Consider the following 17,580-nt stretch of genomic DNA (forward strand, 5'->3'; position numbering starts at 1 on the left):
TAAACCGATTCTGATTCATATCGAATACAGTATTATGATTTGGTCTTACCTATGTCACAGAGCTTAAGGGACACCCATCTGTTTACCTACAGGGGAAAGAGAAACAGAAATATGTGATGGTTCCGTTGCTGGCAGGCAGACCAACAACAGCTGAATGTGTTCCTTTATCTCAGCTGTTTCTCAGAAGCTTCCAGCTGTTTCCTCTGAAGTGACAGAAACATCGTGAAATCACCACGCACTAAGCTCATAAGCACATGAAATATAAATATACCATATTAAATCTGTAATTCTGAGGTTTGATTTCTCCAGCAGGACAATGACACGGTGCATCGTCAATCATTTTCAGAAGGTTAGAAAATAAAATCATTTTGTTTCAAAAGACTACAAAAAAAGACTAAGTAGTAGTAAGTAGTAAAACTACAGAAACTCCATTTTGCAGTGATCACTGTTATTTTATTTCATGGCTGTAAGTGTTTAAAGGTATAATTATTGATTAATGAATCAAGTTGTCATAATTTTAATGTTGCATCGGTAGAGGTAAAGGTGAAGCTCATTTTATTGATGCTTTATACATTTGGGTGGCACAATTTCAAATAATATCCAAGGCCTAAATCATTATAAAAAATATGAAGATATTAACTATCCACAGTACTCTCTGGCGGGGGTCGAAGAAATAGTTTGCAAGAAATAAGTGCTTTACCCTAACACGTGCATTCCTTTTCGTTTTAAATGTCTGAATTTATTGTCACTCTTGCTACTGTTATTCATTAAAAGCTTGGACGGATACATAACTTTCAAATAAAAAATGATGTTGAGCCCAAATGAAATGTTATTAGAAATGAATCTCTGCTTAGAAGTGGTATTACATTGTGTATTTGTTCTGGTAATCAGTTTGAAATAGGTCTGAAGTATTTTGGTTGAAAAGTTTTAGAATACAAACAATTTCATGCCATCTTAGAGTACAAATTGTAATAAGCTAAATCTCTGTTATGGTGAGTACAGTACTTACTTAAGTGACATTTCACCTCTCGTAATGCTGCTTAAATATATGTTCTTTATTGACGACTGAGGGACAGTAACCATTATCCAAATTCAAGCAACTTTGTAGGACTTCAATAACCTGAAGCTTCAATGTTTCAACAAATATGTCAGAAAAGGTTTTATTCTATTTAGATAAATATGCACATAGCACATCAAAATGCACAGGAGCTACAGTGTCATTATGTAGTTTACATTTTCTTACAGAATAAGCAATGATCTGTTGAATGATGTGGTATATCTTAGCGCTAGCAATTCTTCCTGTTCTTCAGCGTGTGAATGCACGATGAAGAGCGGGGATGTATACGTACCCGGGTCATTATCTGAATGGTGAGGTAGTGCAGCACTGCTCCCAGCATCACAGCCACAGTGTTGGCATGATCCCTGATGAACTCCCAGCTGCCCTCAGACATTAAGGGTGCAGCCACCACTCGAAACACCACCAGGGCATGAGCCAGGCCGATGATCAGCATGAGCTAGAGCACAACACACACACACACACACACTGTTTATCACAGTCTCTATAGTGCTCATCTTGCTTTATTTTCTGTTCTGTCAATGTGATTTTGCAATCTGCCTTTACATTTGTTTTTTCTTGGAGTCACGTGGTTGCGACAAAAAAAAAAAATGGCGGTAAGGGGCTCTCTCTATTCCCGAAGCAGTTATTTCTGTCACACCAAAACCACGAAGGCATAAAGAACACTGTGGGAACTATAGACCCATCTCTATATTGAATGTGGACTATAAAATATACACCAAAAAAACACTGACAGAATTAATCGAAGAAGATTATACAGGATTCTTAAACCAACGTCAAACACAGGATAATATCAAAAATAACTCTACACATAGTGGACCAAACACATAAGACTAAACATAGTACATACTTTATTAGTAAGCATTGATGCAGAAAAGCATTTGATCGGCTAAATTAGGAATTTCACATTTTGGAACGATTTGGAAGTATACCAAATCAACAATGTATAAGAAGATTATATCAATAGCCAAATGCTAGAATAAAATCAATGGTAACCTGACTGATAAAAGTAGCTTTCAGAGATCACCCACTTTATTGTATGGGCACCTTTCGGGATACAAAATGAATATTTCCAAAACACAGATACTAGCTCTAAATTACACACCATCAACAACGATTAGGGAATCATTTAATCTTAATTGGAATTTAAAGCAAATACAAATATCTTGGGGTTATCATCACTAAGAGAACATCTAAAATATATAGAGCAAACTATAACAAGATAAATCAAGAAATACAAAAAGGTGTTCTAATCTACCACTAGATTTTACCTCAAGTATTGAGACAAAATGAATCTTCTGCCTAGATGTCTTTATCTTTTCCGGTCCCTGCCAGTAGAGGTTCCCCAAACTAAATGTGTGACCTGGGATAGGTTCAAATCAAGGATTATCTGGGAGGGCAAAAAACCTTGAGTCAGATACGAAACTCTCCAGCTACCGGAAAATAAAGGAGGCATGGGCCTTCCAAAACTAAAGGAATACTTCATTGCTGCCCAGTTAAGATATGTTGTGTGTTGTGCAAACCAGATTACACAGCAAAGTGGAATGAAATTGAAAAAGAGTTTGTAGATAAACCAATCCAGAACATCATTGGCGATAAAGAAACATGCAAGAAAATTCTAAACCAACTATATACAATTACACTGTTCACTCTAAAAAGTATGGTTCGAAATAATTAACAAGAACAAGTTAGAGAAAAGTGCAGGTTTACTAAAATGGGTAGCATTCAATAGTAATTTAAAACCAGCTGGGAATGATAAGGGATTCAAACAATGGCTATTACAGCATGGTGCACCTAGAAGGATGGGGAGCCTGAGAGTTTCCAGCATTTGAAAGATAAATATGATCTAGACAAACATGACTTCTACAGGTACTTACAACGAAGGGATTAGTTTAAGAAGCAAATCAAAAGAGACCCCTCTGGTGCTCTGGAGTTTGGGCAGAGCATCAGATTGGGAAGAAATGGGATTTAAGTGACTTTGAACGTGGCAAAGGCGGCTGGTCTGAGTATTTCAGAAACTGCTGATCTACTGGGATTTTCACACACAACCATCTTTAGGGTTTCCAGAGAATGGTCTGTGAGCGGCAGTTCTCTGGGAGAAGGCTGACTGGTTCAAGGTGATAAGAGGCAACAGTTACTCAAATAACCATTGGTTACAGCCAAGGTATGCAGAAGACCACCTCTGAACCACAACACGTTGAACCTTGTGCAGACGGGCCACAGCAGCAGAGACCCCACCGGGTGCCCCTCCTGTCAGATAAGAACAGGAAACTGAGGCTACAATTCTCACGAGCTCACCAAAACTGAACAAAAGAAGGTTAGAAAAATGTTGCCTGGTCTGAGGAGTCTCCATTTCTGCTGCAACATTCGGACGGTGGGGTCAGAATTTGGCGTAAAAAACACGAGAGCATGGATCCATCCTGCCTTGTATCAACGGTTCAGGCTGGTGGGGGTTAATAGTTTGGGGGATAGGTGATGATTTTTCATAAACAAGGTACTTCATCAATATTACGATACGGTATATACAGCGACAGTACCCGACAGTGATAATGATGAGGAACAACAGCTACTCTTCTAATATCATTTGCCAAAGCTACATTCCGCAGGCAGAGTTGGAGTCACCAATAATTGAGGGTGAAATAAGAAGAGCAAATTTAAAAACGAAAACTGGTAAATCACTAGGGTAAGATGGGTTTCCAGTGGAATATTATGAGGAATATGTGGAAATCTTGGCTCTGATTTTGCAGGTTTATCAAGAGGCTTTTGAAAAAAGGCCACATGCCAGCAACATTTAGTGATGCTTTAATATCTCTAACTTCTCACAGAGATAGACAAAGCAGACCCATATCATTTAATATAATATATAAAGAAACAAAGTCTATAGTGATAACCAACAGGGTTAGCTCTCACTTTTTCAGCTTGTCTAGTTGGACTTGTCACGGGTGTCCTTTGAACCCCTTAATGTTCATCATTTTCTTTCAGAAACATTAGCTGTTAGGATCAGGCAGATGACATTTAAGATGTGGTGACTCCTGTGACGTCTGTACCAAACTTAATAGACACTATTGAGTCCTACTCTAGACTTTTAGGGTACATATCATACATACACATGATTTGTAGATAGCAGGAGAGTTCATAAAGATGGTAAAATCATGTCTTATACACAGTCTTAATTTGTCAATTTGTTGATGCAGTGTTCCGCCAGTATTTCACTGTTGAAACATAGAAAGTGTTTTTTTGTGTGTGTATGTGTTTCTCTCACCATGACAGTAACCAAGAAGAGGACCAAGGTGCTGCGCAGGTAGGAGTGCCTGAACTGTTTGGGTTTACAGTTTGGGTCATTGACTATTTCAAGAATGAGTTCTTCCTGTCAAAACACACACAAAACCCACAAATAATAATTTACACAAAATGGAGTCAACTGAAACGTATCTAAAATAACAATAATCCGATTTGTTCCAGACAACAGTAATTAAATATACAATAATACTTTGATAAGTGAACAATTGGCTCTGCCGTTTCTTTCCCACACTAAATATTTGGAGTCGGTTGTCTGTCCTTGTATGTTAAATATATTACTTGGATGAGGGTAAAGGTACTGTTTTTACTTTTTGACTGCATATTATACTTCATATTTTGGATACACTTTACTCTACAAAGCCTGTTGCAGCCACTCTCCGTGTGTGCATCGAATGTGCTTCTTTTTGACATTTTATTCGGGATACATTTAATCTAATCTTATCTAATCTAATATTGTCTATACTCTTTACTGCAAATTAGCAGAATACTGTGTAGACTTAATAGCTATTCTTTCTACTTAAAGTTTTTGGGTTTCTGTTTATGACTTCTTTGTAAATATTGGTCAAGAGTTATCTCCCAAAATAGCAGCTTGTCAATGCAATCCACTAGTTTATTCCAATAAATGTTCCGACCATTTATTCTCTTAAACCCCCTCGAAATAAGTGACATAATAGATTAACTAAAATGATCTTCAGCTGGTCATGACAATATTTCTGCACAGGTGAAGCATTCAGTTATGCAGCCACTTGCTCACATCTGGTCTTTGTAAACAGGCGTTCCATTGTTTAAAAGTGATGATCCATGTTGCTTTAATAACTTTAGACCCATATGTAGTTGGCCATGTTTTTCAACAATATAAACATTTACATAGGATTGTTTTCCATGTAGATTCCAATTCAATGTACACACACCGAAGAGTTGCATGAATATGGTTTCCATATACTACGTACAAATGGTTGAAATATTGTGTTTCCCACAGAAGACAATTTGTTTGTGGTAAGGGTTTTAATTCCAGCAAAGCCAGACTACTCTAGGGGTCCCACAGGGGTCCTTTTAGGGACCATTATTATTCCTTTTCTACGTTTATGATTTGTCAAATGTCTCAAACATTCTTTCTCCAATAATGTCTGCAGATGACACAACCCTAGTTCTCTTCTCGTTAAACTGATTCACTAATTATGGGTGCTCATTTAGTCTAAAACAATTGCCTATGCCAATTGGTTTAGATTTAATAAACTATCGTTAAAACAACCCATCTAAAATGTATTATTAAATGAAACAGAACACGACAGACAACCACACACAGGATCTAGATTTAAATGTGACTTGTGTACCTCCTCCTCACACCAGTCGTAGACCTTCCACTGAGAAACATGTCTGGCTCGATGTCTCTTCCACAGCTCTAGGAACAGAGTGGCTGAAAAGAGTCAACCAGTTAAAGAGGGAACACGTTAGATTATATATAAGAGTAGAACATGTTAGATAAGACTTAATAGTAAAGAACATTGGGTTGGATATCATAATACATTGAATGAAATCTAATTAGAAACTCACCCCAGATTGCCATGCACATAGCAAAAGCCACAGTTCCTTCATTGTCAAACAGGTGGCTGATCTGTGTGGATATAAACACTCCATGATAAGGGCTGCCTCCAATTAGTCGACTAAACGTTAGTGGACAAAAAAAGTCTTAGTCGACACATTTTTCATTAGTCTATTTGTCGGAGAAAAAAGAAATGCAGTCCTCTCAGACTTCATTCAAAGGTTTGCCTGGTCTTTAAGTTCATTTTGTCAGACAGGAAATCAAAAGTGTGGATCTTTCTGAGTCAGTAAAGGACGAGCCCCTCAAGGTGACATGCAAACTCCACAGGAAAAAAATCTCCTCCACATCCATTTCATAACATCTTAATAATAATCGTAATTATCCCCATATTGTTCCATTTCCTGTGTAGTATTTATTGGGTTCTTATATTCAGATATGACTGATAGAAACTAGACATACATCTCAGTGTGTCCTCGCTACTTGTTCTCACACACACACACACACACACACACACACAAATATAAGAGGGAACCAGCCATAGCAGAGATTTATATATAAAACCCTACCAATAGGAGAGTCTGCGTGCAGACAAAGATGGCCAATTAGCAGCAGCATACAAAGTAACACGTAATGCACAATGGTACACTGTATCCAAACTCTTTAGGCACTGTTCAGAGGCATTCATGTAAAGCAGATCACCATAATCCAGTACAGGTAAAAACGTTGTAGAGATCAAATGTTTCCTTGTCTGAAAGGAGAAACAGGATTTGTTTCTGAAAAAGAAACCTACTTTTTGTTTTAGCTTTGAAACAACATTTTCAGTGTGTGACCTGAAAGATAAGTTCTGATCAATAGTAAATATATGATATGTAGATATTCATATGTAGTGACCCTTTCAATGTCAGTCCCTTGAACAGTACAAATCTTGGGGAGAATAGAGGTTAACTTTTTGCCATTTGAGAATATACATGCGACGATCAGTCAACTTATCGCCTGAATTGACGACTATTGGTCGACTAGAAAAAGCCTTCAGTCGAGGGCAGGCCTAATCATGATATCTCTCATAAAGCAGGAAGAGCATAAATATGGTACACACAAAAAAATCACATAAGGCTTTTCCCAAAAGCAGGAGTAAGTGAAGTCCTGACACACCTCTTCTTCACAAAGCAATAGCTCAACACTCATTACACAAGACTGACTGGTGACGGCCGGCCGGCTTGATAAGATCTGACCCAATCTCACAAGTAATCACAAGGACAGAAGAGGGAGCAGGTTACACACATATGCCATACAGTACACACACTGAAGACAAGACGCAGGACACACTTTCAGCACATGTAAGATCCATTTGCAAAAACCTAAGGCAGAGTGCAACTTATCTGCCAGTCTTCCTGTAGAATGTGCCTCACGTCACATGAAATACTTTCCACCTGACTTTTAATGATGTTTTTGGATACATCCAATGTCCTCTTCACACATACACATTTCAGTAGAAAAAAATACATATTTTGTTCATGCAAATCCAGCATGGGTTAATATCTCCCATGATTATTCTGTTTACAAGATTAGATTAGTGTGGAGAAGTGTCTGCACAGAGCCAACTAAGAAGACACCAAACGCCCGCCTACTGTTCAGCATAATACCATCTGGCATAAAACACAGCTCCTCCACTGTCATCCTCCACACCCCACCATAAAATAATTTAAGATTTGTATTGTGTAGCATAAAAGGAGCACAACTTGCAATGTAAACAACGGATCAAGTTGTGTTACCATTGCTCTTTTCAATGCGAGTGATCAAATCAACAGAATGACATGACATAAGAAGAGCTTACCTTGGCGTAGGCGCAGGTGTCTGACAGCTGCCACACGACACACCTCTTATCACAGCGAGGACACATAATGATGCTGGACTGGCACACTTCCATACTAAGGACACACAGAGAGTCAAAGTCTAAAGGCTTTTCAGAATAAAATGTCATTCAGAAGATTCTTTTTTCAGAACAAACTTAGGTAACAAAGTGTTATTGTCACTCATCACAGAGACTGAGAGACATTTCGACCTCATGCAACAACCAGTCTCAAAATCATATTAGTTCCAAAGTGGCCAATAAAGGTAATTTAGGAGAACCTGTGGCGTTCATCAACATTTGTATTTGAAATGGGTGATGAAATTCAAGAGACCTACCCAAACCAACCTAAAGTGAACACAATACAACTTGAACTGGGGTAGGGCATTGACATTGATAGTCTGACCACATACATTTTGTTACCACACTAAGCTGCTTTAAGTCCTTTTTATCTGTACTATCTCAGTTTTTACGTGTCAACGATGAATCTTCCATGCAAACTAAAGTTGGTCATGGAGTGCCACAGGGCTCTGTACTATTCTTTTCAACTTGTATATTTTTCTGTTAGGCAATATTATAAGGAATCACTCTGTTACATTTAGTAGTTTGTATGCGGATAATACTCAATTATATTTATCAATCAAGCCTGATGAAACTAATCAACTAAATACAATTCAAGACTAACTCAAGGACTTAGATAACCTGCATTTATTTGATGTTAAAAACAGACAACTGAAGTTATAGTGAACTCTGAAACAAACTATCTAAAGATATACTCACTGTTGTAGCCACAATATATGTGTCTTTGTTTTTATTTTAACTGCACAAGTTTAATGCAACATGCAGTTCTGCCATTGAACACAAGATGGAGTATTCACTTGGTATTCACAAAGTTCTCCGCTCCAATCCCTCAGTGGCTTAAGTATAGATTAGGTTAAAAAGTCACTACACTCACTCTGGATGGCGTTAACTTGGCCTCCAGCACCACCGTAAGGAGTCTCGGCTTTATCTTGGATCAGAATTTGTCCTCATCATTATACCCATTATATCCCTGCATTCTAGGAATGGTTATTCCAGTTTGTGTTCGGGCGGCCGACACCCTCTCCACATTTAGGAGTAGCCTAAAGACTTTCCTTTTTGATAAAGCTTATAGTTAGGGCCGGCTCAGGCTTGCCTTGAACCAGACCCTAGTTATGCTGCTAAAGACTTCCACTGTCGGGGGACATTCGACGTTCACTTTTCATCCCTTTCTCTTCCTCTTTTGAATGCACTCACGTTCTCTCTATACATTCATGTCCCAAAACATGATGGCATAATAGCCTATAAGTTAAGAATGCTCACTCTGATGGTCATCATATTTGGAGAGGGAAATACCAGTTGGCTGACCTACATCACCAACTAGTCAGAATAAGAGTAACCCAATAAAAATAAAGTGTATTAGTTCTAAATTGCAAGCCTCTAAAACATAGGTGTAAATAGTACAGGTTTTATTGAAACTGGAACCTTAATTCAAAGTACAGTATATAAATCATCAAATAATTCGGTGAGAGGTCAAGTATAGAGATACTAGAATATAATGTTAAATGTCAGGTTCCTCAGAAACGTTAGGAGACACATTTTGACATCTGTACAGCAGGTGCAGAGCTCCGTACAGGGAAGGCCAACAGAGAGGCACTGGCACTTTCCACTCTCTCCACACTTTGCATCTTTGCAATACAAGTGAGTAATGTCTCTCACTTCTGTAGGTGCTGGGGGTTTTGTAAATAGCACTGGTTGAATGGCCCCATCTCTGACAATCCACCGCCTGCCAACAGGACTCCATAACAAGGGATTGGGTTCGGGCTGTGACTCCATATCGCTGTCTGAAACATTGTCTTGAAACACGCATTTCAACATTTTTTGAAATGCATCCTCTGTTGGCGGCAGATTTTCCGAGGCTGCATCTGTTGTTGATGCAATTATGAACCTCAGCTCAGTCCAATTTCCTTTTTGATTTAACAACAATCAATTTCATTAAGGGGAGACCCTAAAGATAAGAAAAATCATTGTTGTGTTTTGTTCTACCTCGGGTAGGGGTATCTCAAAATCTGAGGGCCCTTCCTGCTAGACTATAACTCAACATCTGGGGCATGATTCCCAGAGTGTTTGTGTCTCTGCCAATAGTTAAAGGTGGGGTAGGTAAGTTTGAGAAACCGGCTCGAGATCGCTAGAATTTGAAAATACACAACCGTAGAAAATCTGCCACTTCCTTATAGAGCCCCTCCTCCAACACACACGAACGCGCACATGACCAATGAGGGCACGAGATAAGTTTGTGCCCCGATGGAAGGCTGACAGGCAGGTAGGCCATCCAATCGATTGGTTGTACCTTTTTACAGTATTACGGCTTCTACAGATGACATTTTTTAATGGATTTTTTGTCAAAGCACTTAAGATATTCATTGCTATCGGGATGTTAAGAGCATTCCATGGAATATAACAAAAAGTGTATCTCGAGCCGGTTTCTGAAACTTACCTACCCCACCTTTAAGTAGTATAAAAATGTAATTTGATTGGTTGTTTATTGATAGATTGATTGGTCTAAACTTTCCCACACACAGATCAGAAATAATTACATGGAGTGATTTACAACAACTACAGATGTCCAGAATATTCCAAATCAAAAAAATCCTTAAAGTGTATGACCAAAAAAGACCAGTGTTTCCCACGTTTAAGTTCATTTACCATATAATATTACCTTCTCAGCTTCTGACTCACATTAGAGGGTTGGAGTTGAAAAATGCAAGTCCATAAAGGAAAACGACCACGCCCAGAGCAGCAGCCGGGACCAGCAGTTTGGTATACCAGCCCAGCCACAGGTAGTACAAAGCCACTTTCTCTCCGAAGTAATTCCTGCAGGGAGGAAACACAACGGCAGACATGAAGTAAAAAAACATTGGCGACTATAAAAATGGTTTGGTCACCTGGGACTTTCTCATGTTTTATTGGTTTAGTGTTTAATCAGATATTTTCATAAACAAAATCCATTTTGATTAATGTTTGTTAACAGGTCTCTTGTAAGGTTTAACAAGTAGTGAGGGTATACTGGGAATATCTGATCGAGTCCCCATATCTCCAAGGTTATCAAATTCAAATCTCAATAATTTTCAATGACGCTTTTAGAGAAGTGCCCTTTCTCGATTTTCACACATTTTACGAATCAATAACATTATCTACATAAAACACCACAAACTGTGATGCCTGCAACACGTACAAAAAAGCTGGGACAGGGGCAACAAAAGACTGGGAAGGTTGAGGAATGCTGAAAAAAAATCCTGTTTGGAACCTTCCACAGGTGAACAGAGGTAGGAAGTAACGAAGTAGAAATACTTTGTTACTGTAATTAAGTCGATTTTTCAGGTATCTGTACTTTATTTAAGTATTTATTTTTCTGAAGACTTTTGACTTCCTACATTTTAAAAACACAAATATCTGTACTTTCTACTTCTTACATTTACAAAACAGGCTCGTTACTTTCGTTTTAATGCATGTGAGGTGAATTACCAATTATTTTAGCATCATTGCGGGCCTTCCCCGACATCAAGACTGATTTAAAACTAAATGGATGTGACAAGTAGAGAAGACGAGCCATGGTGTGCAGATCATGCCCGACAGACGAAAACAACGTAAAAGACGTATGACGAAGCAGCTTGGCAGAGACGGGAGAAAGGTCTAACGGCATAGTATCCAAGAGTAACGCAGGTACAGTCAGCCACAGGACGAATGAAGATAACATCGAAAGAGGCGATTCATCAGACCACCAGCAAGACATCCCGCATCCATGGCCTTACTTAAGGGAGAGGTTTGAAGTTGTGGGTGCAGAAAATGCACGATAATCATTTTAGTTGGATTTGTTTAGGCCTATATTAAGGCAAAGGAACCCATCTACAATGTTGGCGACAGCAAATACAGGTACTTTGTTGTTCACACTGAATACATTCAGAATGGCAGTAATACAAGTTGAAATTAAGCTTCTTTTCAATTATATTAATATGATGTAAGATTCAGTTAGTTTTGCACAAAAACAGCCAGTTTAAAAGTTACTTTTTACTGTGAGTACATTTCAGAGACTGTACTTTTACCTAAATAAAATGTTGAATCAGTACTTCTACTTTTAGCAAAGTACTTTTTTACACAAGTATCTGTACTTCTACTTAAGTATAGAGTGTGTACTTTTGTTCTTTTACTTAAGTAAAAAGTTGAATCAGTACTTCTACCAAAGTCTTTTTTTACACAAGTATCTATACTTCTACTTGAGTAAAGAGAGTGTGTACTTTTGCCACCTCTGCAGGTGAACAGGTGAGTGTCATGATCGGGTATAAAAGGATCATCCCTGAAATCAGTCGTTCACAAGCAAGGTAGGGCGAGGTTGACCACTTTGTGAAAAACTGCGTGAGCAAAAGGTCCAACAGTTTAAGAACAATATTTCTCAACGTACAATTGCAAGGAATTTAGGGATTTAATCATCTACAGTCCATAACGTCATCAAAAGATTCAGAGAATCCGGAGAAATCTCTGCACGTAAGGGGGGGTTGAAAACCAACATTGTATGTCCGTGACCTTCGACCCCTCAGCCAGCACTGCATTTTAAACCGACCTCATCCTGTAAAGCAGGGGTCGGCAACAGGCGGACCGCGGTCCGGATCCGGACCCAGACCTACAGTATACGGACCCGGACCTATAATCAATACATTAATAGGGGATTTCAATTTGACGGGGCGATTCTATTTGAACCGCCGCCGACAGGGGGCGAAAGAGATGAGAGCGATACAGGGAGAGAAACACAGAAGAAGAGACGAGAGTGCGATACAGGGAGAGAAACACAGAAGAAGAGATGAGAGCGCGGCAGAGAGAAGCGGAGAGGAAAGTGAGTGAAGAGAATAATTAGCGATACAGGGAGAGAAGCAGAGAGGAGAGTGAACAGGCGTGTTAGCGGCAGACAGGGAGAGACAAATAATTAGACATGGCGCTCTCCAAGAAGAGGAAAGTGGACAGTGAGAACAGAGCTTTTAACCCTGAGTGGACTCATTCATGTTCATCCTGCCCACAGGGAGCACAGAGCCAGTGCGTCTCATTTGTTCAGAGACCGTGGCACTCATTAAAAGAGACAAAACGCCACTATGAGACAAAACACAAAGTGTTTGACCAAAGTCAGAACTGAGGTCACAACAAATAATCAGTCTCAGAGCCCAATATGATCAGTCCACCAGGATCAAAATTAAAACTAAATATCGGTCCAGGCTATACTGCATGTGTGTATGAGAATGGCCCTGATCCATTTCAGCCCAGATTTAAACTCCTGGCAGGAAAAGCTCCAGCTACATCTCTCAGGATCCATATGAAAACAGAACTGTAAACAGATTTACTTTTTCTTTATGGATATTTTACTAATCACTCCCCCTTTAAACTGTATTCTTGTGTTACTGTCCTATAGTATTTCATACCCGTTTTTCATTTATTCTCTTATTTTTTAATAACTATAATGATCATATAAAGGTGTTCCTCGCAAATACTTGTTTACATAAATGGCGACCAAACCGTTTGAGACACACTGAGATAACCTACACTAAAGTTAACTATCTAAAGTTTAGATAGCTCAGTGAGGTAAGGACTCTCAGTGTTTAGATTCTAAACACTGAGAGTCCTTACCTCACTGAGCTGAGGTTATACGATCCTCTCAGTCTGACAGGAGAGGACTGTCCTCCACCTTGGTGTAGAAACAGCTCTTTATATCCGTTAGCATAGCTAGCTAACCAGATGTTAACAACAACATTCCACGTTACCGCTCACGCACTCACAAAATGCACTCGTGCCACACACACACACACACACACACACACACACACACACACACACACACACACACACACACACACACACACACACACACACACACACACACACACACACACACACACACACACACACACACACACACACACACACACACACACACACACACACACACACACACACACACACACACACACACACACACACACACACACACACACACACACACACACACACACACACACACACACACACACACACACACACACACACACACACACACACACACACACACACACACACACACACACACACACAGACAGAGCCGAGCTTGAATGAAACACAGAGACCCAGAAGTAGGCTACTTGTACTGTACTGTATATCATATTATTTTCTATGGCTTTACTGTATAAGCAGTTTAACAGATGAACAGATCGCCACTGGCTTTCATCTAAACACACAGCCACGTAATGATAACAAAACAAAGGTCGGGGGTCATTGGTCAAGCAACACACCAATCAGAGAGCAGCAGTGAGCACACCTCAGGCTGTGTTTTATATTTGTATTCTTTATTTCTGATGTATTTCACACAAAAAACCTTTAGTGGAAACGTTTTCACTTAAGCCTATATGATTAAAAAAAAAAAAAAAAACGGCAAAGTGGCAAGGCTTGCCCACCCTGCGTTGGGGGGGGCACAGTGACTCATTTGGGGGGGCATGGCCCGCGAATGACCCCCCATGACGCTGACCCTGTCTGTTTGTGATAACGTAGATGCATACTGTGCACAGATCATTTGACGACCAAATACTGCAATAAACAAGCATTAAGACACAAACGTTGTTCGATCATGTGTAGCGGAGGTTAATGTAACGTTAGTTTAATATGCTCGTGAAATGCAAATCTCAAGTGGCAAATTAAAAATTACAAATACACAAACAGTGGACTGCCGCCCTCACTAGTAGCTCTAAAATGTATTTGAAGTTGGAGACTATGGGCTCCTATTTCACCGGTAGGACTTCTACGCTCTTGGTGATGCTGACTCACGACTCAAAGGACTGCCATCTCTACCCAGAAACTCCGCCGGCTCCTCTGGGCTGAGCTCATCTGAGATGGACTGTTGCAGAGTGGAAAAGTGTTCTGTGGTCTGATGAGTCCACATTCCTAATAGTTTTTAGAAATCATGGACGTCGTGTCGGCTAAAGAGGAACAGGACCATCCAGATTGTTATCAGTGCAAAGTTCAAAGCCAGCATCTGTGATAGTGTGGGGGGGTGTTCGTGCCCATTAATGCTGAAAGGTACAGACAGGTTTTGGAGCAACGTATGCTGCCCTCCAAGCGACATCTTTTTCAGGAACGTCCCTGCTTATTTCAGCAGGAAAATGCCAAGCCACATTCACACGCAACAGCTTGACTCCGTAGTGAAAAGAGTGGGGGTACTAGACCGTTCTCCATTGAACATGTGGGGTGCATTATGAAGCACAAAATACAACAAAGGAGACCCTGGACTATTGAGCAACTGAAGGTGTACATCAAGCAAGAATGGGAAAGAATTCCACCTACAAAGCTCCAACAATTAGTGTCACACAGACACACAGACAGACAGACAGACAGACAGACACTAACTTGACATCGTTGACTGGTTGTCCTGTAAACAGACCCGACCATCGAGCCCACTTCTTCTTCAGCTGCTTCTGCTTCTTTCTCTGTGAACCATGGTCAAATATCAGCACATACATCGGGTGTTTGTCCTACTCAATATGCATTTACACTTTGTAACATTAATATTACAAATGGGTGGCGCCCGAGATTTATTTTGGGGGTGCTGTGGGGTAGCTTGACGTTTCATAGAGGGTGCACAAACATGTAGGGCAGGGGTCTTCAACTAAAATTCAACGAGGTCCAGTTAGAGAAAATGTCCCCATGCAAAGGTCCGGAACATCAAAATGTCTAAGTTGCTTCATGAATTAGTGTGATATATATTGAAGTAACCTGTAGCTTTATCAACGTCTGCATGTAATCAACAACTGACTGCCAATCAAATAAAGAAAGTACAATTCAAAAACAACAATATTTATTGTCAATTAACATTACTTAAATACTGTGGATATGTGTAATGTTTAAATATTGAAGTTAAATGCATCAATGTGGTGCACTTTGAGAGCAACATTAAGAGATCTATGGATACATCTCTCAACACCCATATGAAACAGAACTGTAGCCTATTTTCCTTTTTGGATATTTTACAAATCACTCCCCTTTTCAACTCTATTCTTGTTATTTTTAACAACTTTTTTTGTTGCTGTCATATAGTATTTTATACCTGTTTTTCATTTAGTCTCATTAATAACTATAATGATCATATCAAGGTGTGCCTTAACCTCACTGAGCTGATGTTATTTGAGCCTCTCAGGAGAGAGCTCTCTTCCACCTGGTTGTAGAAAAGCTCTTTCGTTAGCATAGCTAGCTAACCAGATGCTAATAACAACAGATCGCCACTGTGCTTACAACTAAAGACACAGCCACGCAAACACTGCGGCATGTGTACGGCTCCTTATGGGTATTGCAATATTTTAAGGGCTGGAGCGGCGTTCCGGTGCTCAGCACTCCTTTCAGACGAGACATATACCACGTGAAGACACGTTACGCTCGTGTTGTGGTCATGAACCTGTCCTTGGCCAGGAAAAACAGGTATTCCCTTGTTTAATTATTTTTGCGGTCTAGATTTCTTCTTCTTTTTTGAAGTGAGAAGTTGTCCGTCTGTCGGACTGACTCCCTCCCCCCCCACCCCCAAAACTAAAACTCTTCGGTTCTCCACGAATTACACAAGTCACCCAAATCAGCGTTAAAAAAGTGCCGAAAAATCCCCTATTAATGTATTGATTATAGCTCCGGGTCCGTATAGGTCGGCGTCTGGGTCCGGATCCGGACCGCGGTCCGCCTGTTGCCGACCCCTGATGTAGGGTTTCCAGAGTTGGGTGTAACGCGTTACTTTGTAACGCGTTACTGTAATAATATTACTTTGTCGGTAACGGAGTAGTGTAACGCTCTACTTTTATAATCCAGTAATCACACTACAGTTACTAACATTGCCCCGACACGCGTTACTTTCTAAAATCAGTCATAATCAAACCTCAACAAACACCTGCAAAGAACACATGCTAGGTGAAGCTAACGCACATAGCTGTTGTTTATTTATTTTATATCACACACACACACACACACACACACACACACACACACACACACACACACACACACACACACACACACACACACACACACACACACACTCACACACACACACACACACACACACACACACACACACACACACACACACACACACACACACACACACACACACACACACACACACACACACACACACACACACACACACACACACACACACACACACACACACACACACACACACGTAGTTCTTCTTCTCTGTTTTCCGGTTGTTGCTTGTTTTGAATGTCGAATACACACTACCGCTGCCTGCTGGTAAGGAGAGTTATTGCCACTCACGCATGCGCAGTTCGTACGTGCTCGGCTGAAGTCTGACTCCAGTGCAACACATGGCCAACACGCAGGAGAACACGCTGACGCAACAGCGTGAGCAGAGATAGACTGCGCAAAATATACAGATAGCAGGAGACAGAGGATAGCCACGGTCAGATAGCAGGAGACAGAGGACAGCCATGGTCAGATAGGAAAACATTCAGGAGCTATCTGGATCAGTCTTATGCGACAATGGAAACTGAACTAAAGAGAACATTTGAAACTTTAGCAGTCTGCGTGATCTGCCTGTAGGGAGGGGCGGGCCGGCCCTGCGAGTAAAGTAACGAGTAAAGTAACGAGTAAAGTAACGAATTACTTTATGTAGATAGTAACGAAGTAGTGTAATATATTACTTTTTTTTAAAGTAATATGTAATATGTAATATATTACTTTTTTTTAGTAACGACCCCATCTCTG

At 40.0% G+C, this 17,580-nt stretch overlaps 1 protein-coding gene across 1 annotated transcript in view; it reads right to left on the reverse strand.

Annotated features, from left to right (window-relative positions):
• Nucleotides 1-17,580, reverse strand: part of LOC117465879 (anoctamin-9-like) — a 58,488-nt gene that overhangs the window by 16,247 nt on the left and 24,661 nt on the right. The window contains exons 7-14 of the mRNA XM_034108948.2: nt 15,223-15,302; nt 10,525-10,659; nt 7,753-7,846; nt 5,930-5,990; nt 5,710-5,792; nt 4,338-4,442; nt 1,350-1,514; nt 50-86 (exon numbers count right to left, since the gene is read on the reverse strand). Of these exons, the coding sequence (XP_033964839.1) occupies nt 50-86; nt 1,350-1,514; nt 4,338-4,442; nt 5,710-5,792; nt 5,930-5,990; nt 7,753-7,846; nt 10,525-10,659; nt 15,223-15,302 (760 nt within the window). The remainder of the gene's footprint in view (nt 1-49; nt 87-1,349; nt 1,515-4,337; nt 4,443-5,709; nt 5,793-5,929; nt 5,991-7,752; nt 7,847-10,524; nt 10,660-15,222; nt 15,303-17,580) is intronic.

This window comes from Pseudochaenichthys georgianus, chromosome 3 (assembly GCF_902827115.2).
Source record: "Pseudochaenichthys georgianus chromosome 3, fPseGeo1.2, whole genome shotgun sequence".
Classification (NCBI taxonomy): Eukaryota; Metazoa; Chordata; class Actinopteri; order Perciformes; family Channichthyidae; genus Pseudochaenichthys; species Pseudochaenichthys georgianus.